At 45.7% G+C, this 15,967-nt stretch overlaps 1 protein-coding gene across 1 annotated transcript in view; it reads right to left on the reverse strand.

Annotated features, from left to right (window-relative positions):
• LOC137345658 (zinc-binding protein A33-like) overlaps window positions 1–15,348 on the reverse strand; it is a 366,777-nt gene extending 351,429 nt beyond the window's left edge. The window contains 4 exon segments of the mRNA XM_068008903.1: window positions 13,799–13,894; window positions 13,987–14,214; window positions 14,217–14,488; window positions 15,240–15,348. Coding sequence (XP_067865004.1) covers window positions 13,799–13,894; window positions 13,987–14,214; window positions 14,217–14,488; window positions 15,240–15,348 — 705 coding nt within the window.
• Between the last annotated feature and the right edge of the window lie 619 nt (window positions 15,349–15,967).

Raw genomic sequence — 15,967 nt, forward strand, 5'->3', positions numbered from 1 at the left:
GCGAGGGAGGGGGAAGAGGGAAGGAAAAGATTGGGATGGGTAAGCAGGGAGTGACGGGAGAGAGTGCAGGAGGGAAGAAAGAGCTTGAGGAAGGAGAAGAGAGCGAAGGTGAGAGGAGGAGGGTGGAGAGAGCGGGATAGGGAGGGCAGACATATTAGGAGGAAGGTGATAGAGAGGGTGAGGTGGGTGTATAGAGGGGGAGGAGAGAGGGAACACAGAGTGGAAACGGGAGGGGAGAGAGCGGGGGATGGAGAGAGTTGGCGGGACACGGAAGTGGGAGGGGAAAGGGAGAGGGAGAGAGTGGGATGGGGCAAGTGAGGGCAGGGAATGGGAGGGGGGAGGGATTGCGGTGGGCAGGAAATGAGGTGGTGGAGGGAGGAGAGAGACAGCGGTGGGAGGGAGAGGATGTGGTGGGGAGAGGAGGAGAGAGGCAGTGGTGGGGAGAGGCGAGGAGAGGCAGTGGTGGGGAGAGGCGAGGAGAGGCAGTTTTGGGAGGGAAGGGGCCAGTGGGTGGAGGAGGGGAGGAAGAATATTGTGGAATCTGGAGAAACACAGTATCCCCTTCCACCTCCACATTAATGGTTGGAAAATAAATGTACTCACCTTTTCACCAGCAACATCCCTGTCTGAAAAACCCGAAGCAAGTGAGTTGGAGACTCATGGCATTACAAATTTCTCCACTGAGTCTTTAAACAGCCATTAGAGTCTCATTAATCGATGTAGCAGGACGAACGTGTGTTTTAGGCCATTGCCTTTCACATCTGAATAAAATGCCAAGCCAATGACGAGTCCGGGTAGAATCAGAAGCCCGTCATTCCTGTGCCAGCTCTTTGAAACACATGTCCAATTCAATCCCACATCCCAACTTTTAGTTCCCTTCAAGGACATGTCCAACTGCCTGATGAAAATTCTCCAGTAACCTGCTTCCACCACCTTTCAGACAGTTCTAGCTATGAAGAGAGGTTGAGTAGATTAGGATTATTTTCATTAGAAAGACGGAGGTTGAGGGGGGACCTGATTGAGGTGTACAAAATCATGAGAGGTATAGACAGGGTGGATAGCAAGAAGCTTTTCTCCAGAGTGGGGAATTCAATTACTAGGGGACACGAGTTCAAAGTGAAAGGGGAAAAGTTTAGGGGGGATATGCGTGGAAAGTTCTTCACGCAGAGGGTGGTGGGTGCCTGGAACGCATTGCCAGCGGAGGTGGTAGATGCAAACACGATGGCGTCTTTTAAGATGTATCTAGACAGATACATGAATGGGCAGGAAGCAAAGAGATACAGACCCTTAGAAAATAGCCGACATGTTTAGATAGAGGATCTGGATCGGCGCAGGCTTGGAGGGCCAAAGGGCCTGTTCCTGTGCTGTAATTTTCTTTGTTCTTTGTTCTTTAGTTCATTTCGGATAATAACAACCCTCTGTATTGAACAATTCTTCCTCATTCTCCCTCTAGTTCTTCTGTGAAATATTTTAAATGTATGACTTCTGGTTGCAGACTCACTTGCCAGAGGGAACAGTTCCTCCTTATCTACACCATCAAAACACCCCGTGAGTTTAAAAATCTCTATGAAATCTCCCTTTACTTTCTCTGCTCCTGGAAGAACAATCTCAGCTTCTCCAGTCTTTTCACATAACTGAAGTCCTTCGTCCTTACTGTCATCCTGTTAAACCTCCGATGTACTGTCTCTAAGGCTTTGATACCTTTCCTAAGGTCTGCTGTCCAGAATTGTACACAATAGTCCAGCTGAGGCCTATTTCATGTGTCCTTGTGTGCAGGAAACTGCACCCCCGAAACTGGAAATGTTTATCCCTGCAAAACAGGCACAACGCGGACCACTTTCTATCCCTTTGTTTCCGAACCCAGAAAGTGCTCTGCAGACACTGGGTTCAGAGGGTTAATTGCAGTTTTGGGGCTTTTCTTCAGCCTCTGCCGTCCTGCTCCGATGTTGACCCACTGTGATGAACTTTGCAACCCCAGTCTGGCGTTATTCTCAGTGCCTGCAGAGCATAAAGGGCCTTTAAAAATTAACAAGGAATCAGTGATAGTTCTAATGTGGCTCGGAGTGTTTTAGGTGACAACGAATTAGCTCATGTCACGTTCCATTCAAATGTTCGTTTTTGTTAGCTTCAATGGAAATTACTAGTGGACGCAATGTTAACAGAGCTACTGATTTACTACCGTCCGTCTTGTGTTATCATCCAGACGACTGTTTCCCTGCAATCTATGTCTGGAGGCGTGACCCACACACCACGAATCAGCGCTATCGAGATGGGGAGGGAAGTACCAAGACCAGGAGAAAAGAAAGGAAGGATGAACCTTAAAAGCACAACTGAGGTGGGGAACTGCTGCAGAAAGGAAAAGAGATCCAAAAATCAGCTGAGGGAGATTAAATCTTAAAAAATAAAATCAGAGGAAATGAGAAAGTCGGGATACACCATATACTCAAAACAATGGACCAGACGCTCTTATTTTGATCATAATCTTGTAAATACGGAGGATAGGTAGGAACGCCACCAAGTGGCCACCATTTAGATTCTTAAGTATACAATATATACCACACACGGTGGAGATGTATCTGCAGCTCATGGTTGATCTGAAGGTACCTCTTTTGGCTCTTAGTTTAGTTTTAGTTTAGAGATACAGCACTGAAACAGGCCCTTCGGCCCACCGAGTCTGTGCCGACCATCAACCACCCAATTATTCTAATCCTACACTAATCCCATATTCTTACCAAACATCCCCACCTGTCCCTATATTTCCCTACCACCTACCTATACTAGTGGCAATTTGTAATGGCCAATTTACCTACCAACCTGCAAGTCTTTTGGCTTGTGGGAGGAAACCCACGCAGACACAGGGAGAACTTGCAAACTCCACACAGGCAGTACCCAGAATGGAATCCGGGTCACTGGAGCTGTGAGGCTGTGGTGCTAACCACTGCTGGGAGAGGTGGAGGATGGGATGTCAATCAAGTGAACATTGGAATCATCAGTGACTCTGTACTTGATTAAAACCTGTTAGATCTCTAACTTCACTCCGTTCTGATGAAAGGTCATTAACATGGAAGTTAACACTGTTGCTTTTTCCACAGATGCTGCCAGACCTGCTGAGTATTTTGTGTTTTAATTTCCAATTTCCTGCTGTTATGGGACAGATGGGAAATAGTGTGGGTGACTTCCACTTCCCACCTCCCAACTTGCAGCAGATTGTATTTTTTAAATGCTATTTTAGTACTTGAGTGTTTTTCGGGTCAAATAAGCAGACAAACGACAGGTTTTCTTGTATGTTTAAAAAGAAAGATAACTATTTATTAAACAGTACCCAAAATTGTTCACAATGTCACCCACTCCTGCAATCACACACACGCACAAGAAAAGATAAAGAGTAGAGGATAGCATGCTATTAAACTCTGTTTGCAGTAAAAGAGTTTGTTGTTTAGAAACTTCAGTGTTTCATCTAGGAGAAAATTTTATAACAGTATTGCAGGCCTGGATGTTCCTCGTCTTGGAGTTGTTGAAGCGTTACAGGCTTCTTCGGTTGGAACTCAGTCCAAAGCTGGTGGTGGGCGTGGTGGTTCAATTTCTCAGATGAGGTGTTTTTCAGGTCACCCTGCAGTCTCTGGCTCTGTTGTTTAAATTTGGTTTACAAATGTTTTTCAGGTACTGTCTGTTCATCAGCTGGATCAATCTCACAGCCTCCTTGGCTGGAAATGGCTTTCTGACTGTTCTCTGAATCTTTCTCTCTCTCCCTCCTTCTTTTAAAGTAAAAAATTCTCAGGTTTCGTTCTCGGTCAGGTGGCTGAAGATATTTCCCCCTGAGGTGTTGATACAATGGCCCAAGACATGGGGAACAATCAGTACACAATGGCCTCTGAGGTTGGTCCATTTCGGTGTCTTGGCGATACTTCACAGCTATTATCTTGGTCTTGGATTCAAAGTCAGCCTGTATGCAAAAGTCTTTGTTAGCTCCATTCCTGCAGATAGGGGTCATTAGCATGGAATGAGCGTGATACAACATCTGTACTATTTTGTTCTTGGAATGATTGAGACTGGATGTAACTAAATAATAGATAAGAGTTTCAGCTTCAGGTGGGCTAAGGCATTACTGAAGGCAGGCAATGTATCAGAGATTGAAGAAGGCAGTCTCTGTAATTGCCAGGATTTGAGGTCAGAAGTGCAGCTCGGGAATGAATTGGACAACAAGGTTGCAAACTATCCGGATCAGCCTGAGACAATGGACAAAGAGCGAATGGAGCTGGTAGCAAGGGTGCAGCTTTTGACAATTTCCAAAGTCAGTTACTTCTGTCTTCCTAATGCTAATTGGATGAAATTTCTGCTCCTCCATAGCTGGAATCCAGATAAGCTGTCTGATAACACACGAGACGTGGAGGGGTCAAGTTTGTTGCAGAGAGATCCAAGAGAATGAGGAGGATAATTCCCTATACTCACTGTCATTGAGCATGTCATTTCTGATCTTTATTAGAGCTACTTTGGCTTGATGGACGGAATTTTAATCTGTTTGATGTGGTTCAAACATGCAGTTGTAGGAAAATTAATATAGATTTTATAAGTGACCATACATTCAATGACTTTATTGAGGAAAGTAAGATTGGTGATCAAGTGAAAGGCCAGAAGGATAGAGATAGGGCGTTATGACGTTAGATTTGAAAAGGATAGGAGGAGCGGGAATCATTGATAAGTAAGCTTGCATGGAAAACAGGAAGAGATGGCGTATGGGCAGCATTTAGTGGGAATGGATGTAATGGAAAAGGGAGAAGGATCCAGCAGAGAATACAAACTCAGTAAAAAGAAGCAGCAAATTAGGAGTCTTTTTTTAAAATTCATTTCACAGAATGTGGACGTCTCTAGCAAGACCAGAATTTATTGACCATCCCTCATAGCTTTTGAGAAGCTCATGGTAATCTGCGTTCTTGAACCACTGCAGTATGTGCGGTGAAGATACTCCCACAGTGCTGTGAGGTTTGGAATTCCATGACTTTGACACAGCGACGATGAGGAAATGTTTCCAAGTCAGGATAGTGCGTAACACAGAGGGGAACTTGCAGGTCATGGCTTTCCGATACATTTGTTGCCCTTGTCCTTCTGGGTCATAGAGGTCGTAGGTTTGGGAGGTGCTATTGAAGGAGTCTTGATGAGTTACTGCAGTGCATCTTGTACATGGTACAGATTGCTGCCACTGTGCACTGGTGGTGGAGGGATTAATGTTTAAGGTTGTAAATGGGGTGCCAATTAAGCGGGCTGCATTGTCCTGAATAGTGTCAAGCCTCTTGAGTGTTGTTGGTGCTGCACTCTTCTGGGAAACGGGAGAGTGTTCCACCACACTCCTGACTTGTGCCTCGTAGAGAGTGGACAGACTTTGGAGGATCAGGAGTTGAGTTACTCGCTGCAGAATTCCCAGCCTCTGACCTGCTTTATAGCCACATATTTCTGTGGCTGGTCCAGCTAAGTTTCTGGTCAATGGTAAGCTGCAGGATGTTAATGATGGGGGATTCAGTGATGGTAATGATGTTCACTGCAAAGGGAAGGTGATTAGATTCCCTGTTGCTGGAGATAGTCATTGCCTGGCATTTGTGCGGTTCGAATGTTTGCTTGCCATTGATCGGCCCGAGCCTGAATTGTATCCAGCTCTTGCTGCATGTGGGCATGGACTGCTTCATTATCTGACAGAATGCCAATGGAACTGATCACAGCAAAGACTAGAAGGCAGATGGAATTTAACTGCGAAGGTAGGCAATTTATGTACAGAACCTAACACTATACCAGAGTATAGCCAGAAAGCTTCGGCCTTCAAGCCTGCTCTGCCTTATGGCTGATCATCTTATGTCAACTCCACCTTCCCCCATTAACCCTTAAATTCCTTCGTACTCAAAAATCTATCAATAGCTTCCTTGGATATACTTTTGATGGAGAATCCACACATCTTGGGTTAGAGAATTCCAAAGATTCACAACCCTTTGAGTGAAGACATTTCTCCTCATCTCAGTCCTACAGAGACAACCCCTTATTCTGAGACTGCAACTCCTAGTTCTAGACTCTGCAGCCAGATGAAACATTCTCCTAGCATTTACCCTAAAAGACATTTTATAATATTCAATTAGATCACCTCTCTTTATTCTGAGCTCGAGGGAATGTAGTCCTGGACTTCTTTACTTTTATACTCCAATCCCTTTATAGTCAAGGTGAATATACCATTTGACTCTCTAACTGTTTGCTGTATCTGCAGGTTAACTTTCTGTGATTTGTGTACTAGGACACAAAGATCCCTCTGAATACCAGCATTCCCAGTCTTTCACAGTTTGAAAATTATTCTGCTTATCTATCTATCTACCAAAGAGAATAATTTAACATTTTCCCATGATATATATCATCTGTCATGTTCTTGCCCATTCACTTAGTTTGTCTTAGTCTGACAACCCAAAATTAACCTGTATATTCTTACTCTCTGTTTTCTGTCCATTAGCTAATCCTCAACCCAGGCTAATGTATAATCTCTAGCCCTAATGCTGTATAATAACCTCTTATGCAGCATCTTATTGAATGCTTTTTGCAAATCCAAATCCACTGGGCAGCATTTACCCGGTCCCACAGAGACGGGTCTTGAGGCGGGTCCAGGAGCAAAACTAGATCACCTTCTGTTGGGGCGGCTCCCCAACACATTCCCGCCTTTATGATCTTATTGGAAGCAGCTTCAGACCCACATCAGCTTCCCGCCCGCTAACGGCGGGTCGCTAATTTCTTGCAATTAAGTGTCCACTTGCGGCAAATTAGTGACAATTGCGGGATCTTCTTGATGGCTGACTTGTCCCCCGCTTGGGCTGAAGCCCAGCAGGTGGCGGCCACCTGGAGGCAGGCAAGGAGACCATCGCCGCCTCTTTCTATCCCCCATCCTAGAGCCGCGGGGATCAGAGGATCTCCCTGCACAATGATGGCTTCACAACTGTGGCCATTCCTCACTTTTACATTTTCAGAAGGTTTCAGAGAGCGTCTCCACCTTGAGGTGTCCTACATGCTCCAACAATGCCCACCTCTCCCGGTGAGCCTGTCGGCCGTGCACAGCTTCCGGGCCTCCCACCTCGAGGAAAATCATAGAAACATAGAAAATAGGAGTAGGCCATTCGGCCTTTCGAGCCTGCTCCACCATTTATTATGATCATGGCTGATCATCCAACTCGGTAACCTGTTCCAGCTTTCACTGCATACCTTTTGATCCCTTGAGACCCAAGAGCTATGTCTAACTCCTGTGGTAGCGAATTCCACAGGCTCACCACTCTCTGGGTAAAGAAATGTCTCCTCGTCTCAGTCTTTAGATGATGACCCCTGGTTCTGGACTCCCCCATCATCGGGAACATCCTTCGGGCATCTACCCTGTCTAGTTCTGTTAGAATTTTATATATTTTTATGAGATCACCCGTCACTGTTCTGAACTCCAGCGAATATAATCCCAACCGACCTCAATCTCTCCTCATACATCAGTCCCGCCATCCCAGGAATCAGTCTGGCAAACATTCGCTGCACTCCCTCTATAGCAAGAACATGCCTCCTCAGATAAGGAGACCAAAACTGCCCACAATATTCCAGGTGTGGCCTCACCAAGGCCCTGTATAATTGCAGCAAGACATCCCTGCTCCTGTACTCGAATCCTGTCGCTATGAAGGCCAACATACCATTTTCCTTTTTTAACCACCTGTTGCACCTGCATGCTTACCTTCAGTGACTGGTGTACGAGAACACCCAGGTCTCGCTGCATATTCCCCTCTCTCAGCTTACACCCATTCAGATAATTTGCCTTCCTGTTTTTGCTTCCAAAGTGGATAACCTCACATTTATCCACATTATACTGCACCTGCCATACATTAGCCCACTCACTCAACTCATCCAAATCACCCTGAAGCCTCTCTGCATTCTCTTCACAACTCACCCTCCCACCCAGTTTTGTGTCATCTGCAAATTTGGAGATATTACATTTAGTTCCCTCATCTAAATCATTAATATATATTGTGAATAGCTGGGGTCCTAGCAACGATCCCTGCGGTACCCCACTAGTCACTGCCCGCCATTCAGAACAAGACCCATCTATCCCTACTCTTTGTTTCCTGTCTGCCAACCAATTTTCTATCCATCGCAATACACTACCCCCAATCCCATGTGCTTTAATTTTACATGCTAATCTCTTATGTGGGACTTTGTCGAAAGCTTTCTGAAAGTCCAAATAAACCTTATCCACTGGCTCCCCCTCATCAACTCTGCTAGTTACATCCTCGAAGAAATCTTGTAGATTTGTCAAGCATGATTTCCCTTTTGTAAATCCACGCTGACTCTGTCCGATTCTACCACTGTTCTCTAAGTGAACTGCTCAAAATTCTTTGATAATGGACTCTAGAACTTTTCCTCAGTAACGACGTCAGGCTGACTGGTCTATAATTCCCTGCTTTCTCTCTACCTCCCTTTTTAAATAGTGGGGTCACATTAGCTACCCTCCAATCTGTAGGAACTGTTCCAGAGTCTATAGAATCTTGGAAGATGACCACCAATGCATCCATTATTTCTAGGGCCACTTCCTTAAGTACTCTGGGATGCACACCATCAGGCCCTGGGGATTTCACCCTTCAATCCCATCAATTTCCCCAACACCATTTCTCTATTAATACTGATATCCTTTAGTTCCTCTCTCTCACTAAACCCTGTGTTTCCCAGCATCTCTGGAATTATATTTGTGTCCTCCTTTGTGAAGACAGAACCAAAGTATGCATTTTGTTGGTCAGCCATTTCTTTATTCCCCATAATAAATTCCCCAGTTTCTGACTGTAAGGGACCTACATTTGTCTTCACCAATCTTTTTCCTTCACATAACTATAGAAACTTTTACAGTCAGTGATTATGTTCCCCACAAGCTTGTTCTCGTACTCTATTTTCCCCTTCTTAATCAATCCCTTGGTCCTCCTTTCCTGAATTCTAAACTGTTCCCAATCTTCAGGTCTGTTGCTTTTTTCCAGCAAATTTATATGCCTTTTCCTTGGATCTAATGCTATCTCTAATTTCCCTTGTAAGCCATTGTTTGGATACCTTTCCCATTTTACTTTTGCGCCAGACAGGAATAAACAATTGTTGCAGTTCATTTATGCACTCTTTAAATGTTTGCCGTTGTCTATCCACCATCATTCCTTTAAGTAACATTTCCCAACTCACACCTCATATCTTCGTCGTTTCCTTTATGAAGATTCAGGACCCTACTCTCAGAATCAAGTACGTCACTCTCCATCTTGATGAAGAATTCTATCATATTATGGTCGCTCGTCCCCGAAGGGGTCTCGGACCACTAGATTGTCAATTATTCCTCTCTCATTACACAATACCCAGTCTAGGATGGCCTGGTCTCTAGTTGGTTCTTCAACGTATTGGTACAGAAAACCATCCCATATACACTCCAAGAATTCCTCCTCTATGGTATTGTGACTTATTTGATGCAGATCAAAGTCACCCATAATTACAGATGTTCCTTTATCTCATGTGTTTCTAGTTTCCTGTTTAATGCCATTCCCAACATCGCCACTACAGTTTGGGGGTATATATACAACCCCCACCAACGTTTTTTTCCCCTTAGTGTTTCTCAGCTCTACCCATACAGATTCCACATCGTCAGAGCTAATATCTTTTCTCACCATTGCATTAATTTCCTCTTTAACCAGCAATGCAGCTCAATCGCCTTTTGCTTTTTGTCTGTCCTCCCTAAATACTGAATACCTCTGGATGTTCATTTCCCATCCCTGGTCACCTTGCAGCCATGTCTCCATAATCCTGACTATATCATACCCATTTACATCTATTTGCATGATTAATTCATCAATTTTATTGAGAGTGCACCACGCATTAAGGCACAAAGCCTTAAGGCTTGTCTTTTTAACATTACTGTCCCCTTTCCACTATTTTTCACTGTGGCACTGTTTGAATCTGGCCCTTTATTTCTCTGCCTATCACTTTTCTTATTCCCCTTACTGTCGTTTGTTCTTGTCTTTGATTCCCCTCTCCTCTGACTCCTTGCAAAGGTTCCCATCCCCCTGCCATTTTAGTTTAAACCCTCCCCAACCACTCTGGCAAATACTCCCCCTAGGACAGCAGTCCCGGTCCTGCCCATGTGTAACCCATCCAGTTTACTGGTCCCACCTCCCCCAGAACTGGTCTCAATATCCCAGGAATCTAAAACCCTCCCCCTCACACCATCTCTTCAGCCACGTTTTCATCCAATATATCCTGCTATTTCTACTCTGACTGGCACGTGGCACTGGTAGCAATCCTGAGATCACTACCTTTGAGGTCCTACTTTTCAGCTTACTTCCTAGCTCCCTATATTCTGCTTTTAGGACCTCATCTTTTTTTTTTTACCTGTGCCGTTTGTATCAATGTGTACCACGACCACTGGCTGTTCACCCTCCCCCTTCAGAATGTCCTGTAACCGCTCTGAGACATCCTTGACCCTAGCACCAGGGAAGCAACATACCATCCTGGAGTCTCTTTTGCGGCCACAGAAATGCCTATCTGTTCGCTTACAATTGAATCCCCTATAACTTTTGCATTCCCGCACTTTTTACTCCTCCCCTGTGTAGCAGAGCCAACCGTGGAGCAACGAATTGGGCTGTTGCTGCTTTCCCCTGAGAGGCCATTCCCCCCAACAGTATCCAAAGCAGTATATCTGAACTCCCTGCCTAGTCCTCTTGCTCTGCCTGGTGGTCACCCATTCCCTTCCTGCCTGTGGAGTCTGAGCCTGCGGTGTGACCACTTCTCTATATCTGCTATCCACAATACTCTCCGCCTCGTGGATGCTTCACAGACTCCCCAGCTGCTGCTCCAGCTCCGAAACCCGGGCTTCCAGGAGCTGCAGCTGGAGACACTTCCTGCACACATGTTGGTCCCGGGTACTGGAAAATTTCCTGGCTTCCGACATGGAGCACGAGGAGCACACCACAGCTTTCAGCTTTCCTACCATGACTCAACCCTTTAAATTAACCTTTTGGAAGATCTTAATGTCAAATAATATCAGTTACTCTAGGGCCCTTCCTCCCTGGTCCTCGTTACTACAGAACGCTCTAAAAATAATTACTTACTATAGATGAAATAAACTGTAGACCTTTCTTATCTTAGCTACTCACCCAGCTATTTAGAGCTATTCTCTAACAGCAGTGACTCACCACCCAATCACCTTGCAGCTTTCATGTGACGTCACTATTGCCGCTTTTCTTTCGAAACTCCAGCGCGCTTGAAGAGGTCCGGCTGTTCTCACACAGGTTCGGCTGCTCTCCGATTCTTACCTGGAAGGTGAAGTCGGAGGCAGCCTGTTCATCGGCCGCCTCTGGAAAGATCGTGCAAGTGGGCGGCCCAAGGAAACCAGCAGCACCGGGACCCGGCGATGGTCCTGACACCTGAAAATGTTTAAAGAACAGAAGATTCATTGATTCCCCTTGAACCAGCCTGAAAATACATCCTGAAAAACGGATTTGTCAAACACGAAGTACAGTTCTGAAGTTTTGGCTGAAACACGTTACTTTAAGCTTGAAGAGATTGATTGGATGAGCAGAGTAACAGCACGCACGGAATACCGGGGTGAAATTGGAAATCGGCAGCGATACAAAACCGGTGGAATTGCATTTGTCGATTGTTACAGGACACGGAGGATATTGTGTTCTATGGAAGTGAATATCTGGCGGAGCAGAGAACAGGTGATCAATTCGCTACCTGTTTTGCATCCCCAGCCCATGTCTAGTTTTATAGACACAGTGTTTCTCAGCAGGGCAGCACAGTCCTAATGGCCGAGGAATCCAGGAGTTTAGCAAATCTAATGGGGGCAGAGTTTCAGCCATTGAAAAGAGCAGAGGTAAAAACACAGAACAAGCAGGGTCGAGGATGGGCAATGTGATCTGTACAGGTAGATTTAACATGTAGCTTGTACTTGCAGATTGAGATAAACTCAGTAACCTGTTCGCGCTTTTGCCCAATATCCTTTGATCCCTTTCGACACAAGAGCTATATTTAACTCCTTCTTGAAAACATACAATGTTTTGACCTCAACTGCTTTCTGTGGTAGCGAATTCGAAAGGTTCACCACTCTCTGGGTGAAGAAATTTCTCCTCATCTCATTCCTGAATGGTTTACCCGTATCCTTAGACTGTGACCCCTGGTTCTGGACTCACCCACCATCGGGAAAATCCACCCTATCAAGTGACAATACCGAAGAGGAGGAGTTCTTGGAGTGTATATGGGATGGTTTTCTGATGCTCATCTTAAATGGGAGACCCCTTATTCTGAAATTATGCCCCCTATTTCTAGATTCCCCCATGAGGCGAACCAGTCTTTCACCATCTAGCCTGTCAAGCACCCTCAGAATCTTAAATAAAAACAGAAAATGCTGGAACTGGTTGGCAGGTCAGGCAGCATCTGTGGAAAGAGAAGCCGGGTTAACGAAACTTGACGGTCTGTGAACTTTCATCAGAACCCCTTAGAATCTTGTATGTCTCAATAACATCACCTCTCATTCTTCTAATGAGTATAGGCTCACCCTTTACTCATAGGACTAAAACCCTTCATACCAGGAGGGGTAAGTTTGCAATGGAAATTCAGAAGGGCCAAGTAGGAAGACCCCTTGGATCTACGGTCCCCGGAAGTGCAGAAGGTTTTAGTTTCGGCAGGCATCAAGATCGGCGCAGGCTTGGAGGGCCGAATGGCCTGTTCCTGTGCTGTACTGTTCTTTGGAGGGAACCCCTGTGGAAGGGTCTTTGGGGCAGAGGGCGCAGAGCCTTTCCTGCCACTGGCCCCTTCTTTGTGGGATGGAGTTTCCGGCTGCAATGGCCCACTTCAATGAATCTGGCAGCTTCCACACGCGGCGTGGGTCCTCTCTGCAGTAGGTAAAATGCGGGCGAATGCTCTGAATGGCCCCTAATTGGGGTCTTAAATAAACTGATTTGCTGCCCGCCTTGATCTGTTCCCTGGCCCACCCCTGGGAAACTTACCCGGTGGCCGGAATGCGTTGAGGAGCCGTCCCAATGCAGCTCTCCCTATTTTCCTGTCCCCTTCCCCCACCTCCAATCTCCCCAACCCAGGATAGGGAAAATTCTGCCCAATGTGTTTAATGGCCTATCCAGTGTATTTAAAGGGACGGTTGGATGTTCAATAGGAAATGATGAAAGGAGTTAGTTCTGGAGGTGCCCTGATCAATATTTATCCATCAAGCAATATCATGAAAACAGATTAATCTGGACAGTCATACTAGTCTGTGGGATCTTGCTGTGCACAAATTGGTTGCTGTGTTTCCTACATGACAACTGTGAAGGCACTTTTAAAAAAGCTCTCATTGGCTGTAAAGCGCTTTGGGACGTCCTAAGGTCATGAAGGGCGCTAGATAAAGGCAAGTTCTTTCTTTTCTATTTCCCAGTAACAATGTTTCTGTGGGCAGGAGCTGCATGAATTCGCTGCCGGCTATTCGCTGCTCCTCGGCTTTGCCCGCCCCAGTCACCCGACCACTTTGCATGGCTGCCAGTCCACCTTTATATAGCTCCTGCTCACTTGCCGGACTGGAGGTGTCGGCGGATTTCCTGTCTCCCGCTTCCACTCTCAAACACTCGGAACATCTTCCCAGGCTCCAAATCGGTGGGTAAGTCAGCAGCAACCGCCACAATGGATTGGGTCTCTGATCAAATTCATGAACCAAGCTGAGTGTCTGCCCGATCAAGGGTCACTCAAAAACTCAACCTCGTTCCTATGCCAGAAAATCAGCACAGGGAGACCTGACCCTAACTTCAGAAACCTGCCGTTTATGTTTCAGCTCCGTTTCGAGAACCTCCGATTTCATCCCTGTGAGAGAATCTAAGGAAGATTCCAGCCGATCCTGGGGGTTGGGAGAGAAAATCACAGAATCGAAATGTTAGACCATGCAAATGTGATAAAATTATCAGTTTATAAAATGTTTTTCCTTTTCACCTTGTAGATATCAACAGCTTCTTTAACGGGGAGGAAGCGGTGGTCTCTGTGTTCCCGTGAATCTCTACAAGTGTAACAGATCAATTTCTTGTCAGTTTCACAAAACAGCTTCAGTTCTTCCTGATGTTCCTCACAGTGAAATTTACTTTCCTTCTCTTCCAGATTCAGCTTTAATTTTCGAACTTTCTCGGCCAGACTCGCTAAGGTCCGATTTACCCTGAGTTGTTTCTTTCCGGAAATTCCTCACGACATTCCAAGCAGGAATTTATCTCCTTTTCCCAACACTGGGTGATACAGGAGCGGCAGAAGTTGTGTCCACACTCCAGTGAAACCGGATCGGTGAAGAAATCAGGACAAATGGGACAAATTGCCTCCTCGGTCCAACTGTCCTGCTGTCTGTAAACTATGTTCACACTTGGCGTTTCCTGATTCCACTCGCTTTTCGTTTGGATATTACTGCGCTGCCGAACACCTTCAGACATGGATTTCGCGATGAAATTCCCTGCAATATTCAAGGAATTATTATTATAAACTAATTTATGTCGCTCCGACCTTTTAACGGGGAGAGAAAAGCCAAAGCAGAATACAGGACAAAGAGGGTGAGGGCACGGAGGGGGAAAAGTTGACCCCAGCCTGGGAAGATGAATCTTCTTGCAGGGTTGTCAGTGGGGAATGGAGAGAGAGAGCGGGAGAGATGGGAGGGGGGTATTGGGGGGTGGGGGGGGGGGGGGGGGAGGGAAGAGGCGGATATGGGCGGGGAACAAGATTCCATTGCACTTTGCTCCAGACTGACCTCGCTGCCGACTATAAAACCTCTGGCGAAACATGGTGTAAGATCTAAATCCATAAAGTAAATTGTGTTAATGATTGCAGTCACAAACATAAACTAACACAAATGTCATAAAAGCCGTTATTTTCGATGCCAGTTACGAAAAGATCTATAAGTGAAGTGGATCTGTGATGTTCAATTCGACAAATCACCTGTAAAGGAAATTAAAAAGATATATATTTCTTCCGTGAGACCAGGACGTCTCTCAGCGCTCCAGAACACACGAAGTACTTTTGAAGTGTAGACACTGTTGTGATGCGGTGAATCGCATCAGCCAATTTGAGCACAGCCAGCTCTCACAAACAACAATGAAATAAATAAACAGGGCACCTGATGTTTAGGTGCTGGTTGTGGATAAATATTTTTCTGGCCATCAGGAGAACTTCCTGCTCTTCTTCCGAATAGTGACGTATCTTACACCCACCTGAGAGGCAGACCACGTCACTGTTTAACCTCTCATCGAGAGGCGGCACCATTTGACAGTGCAGCGCTTCTTCATTACCGCTCTGGAGTGTTATCCCGGGTCGCGTCATTCAGTCTATGGAGTTGGGCTCCAGCCCACGACATCCTGACTGACAAATAAGAGCTCTACCACTGAGCCATAGCTGACAGCTATCACTGAAGCAGTGGAGATTTCCCACTTGTTCCTTGTCAGTTTGCAAAGGAAGTCTGGAGAGATGATGCAGTGGATATTCTGCAGAGGCCGGGTCCTCCCAGTTAACTCCTAACATAGTCCGCTGTGCTCAATGGATCCTTCCCAGAGACACTGACCCAGAAAATCAAATGATGTCCTACATCCTTACAGTATCATTTTCCCCTCCTGTATTAGGGGGAAATTATTTACACAGAGAGTGGTGAGAATGAGGAACGCACTGTCACATGGAGTGGATGAAGTAAAGAGAATTGATGCATTGTCAGGGAGCTTCAATAATGAATCCGACTGAGACTGGTTATGTATGGAGGTTCCTCAATACCTCAATTTTAAAATTCTTATCCTAGTTTTCAAATCCCTCCATAGCTTCCCTATCTCTGAACTCTCTTCCAACCTTGCAACCCTCCTAGATCTCTGCACTCCTCTAATTCAGGAATATTACGCAGCTCCAATTTGGTGCCACCCACTGTTGATGACTGTGCCTTCAGCTGTCCAAACCC

This window comes from Heterodontus francisci, chromosome 29 (assembly GCF_036365525.1).
Source record: "Heterodontus francisci isolate sHetFra1 chromosome 29, sHetFra1.hap1, whole genome shotgun sequence".
NCBI lineage: Eukaryota > Metazoa > Chordata > Chondrichthyes > Heterodontiformes > Heterodontidae > Heterodontus > Heterodontus francisci.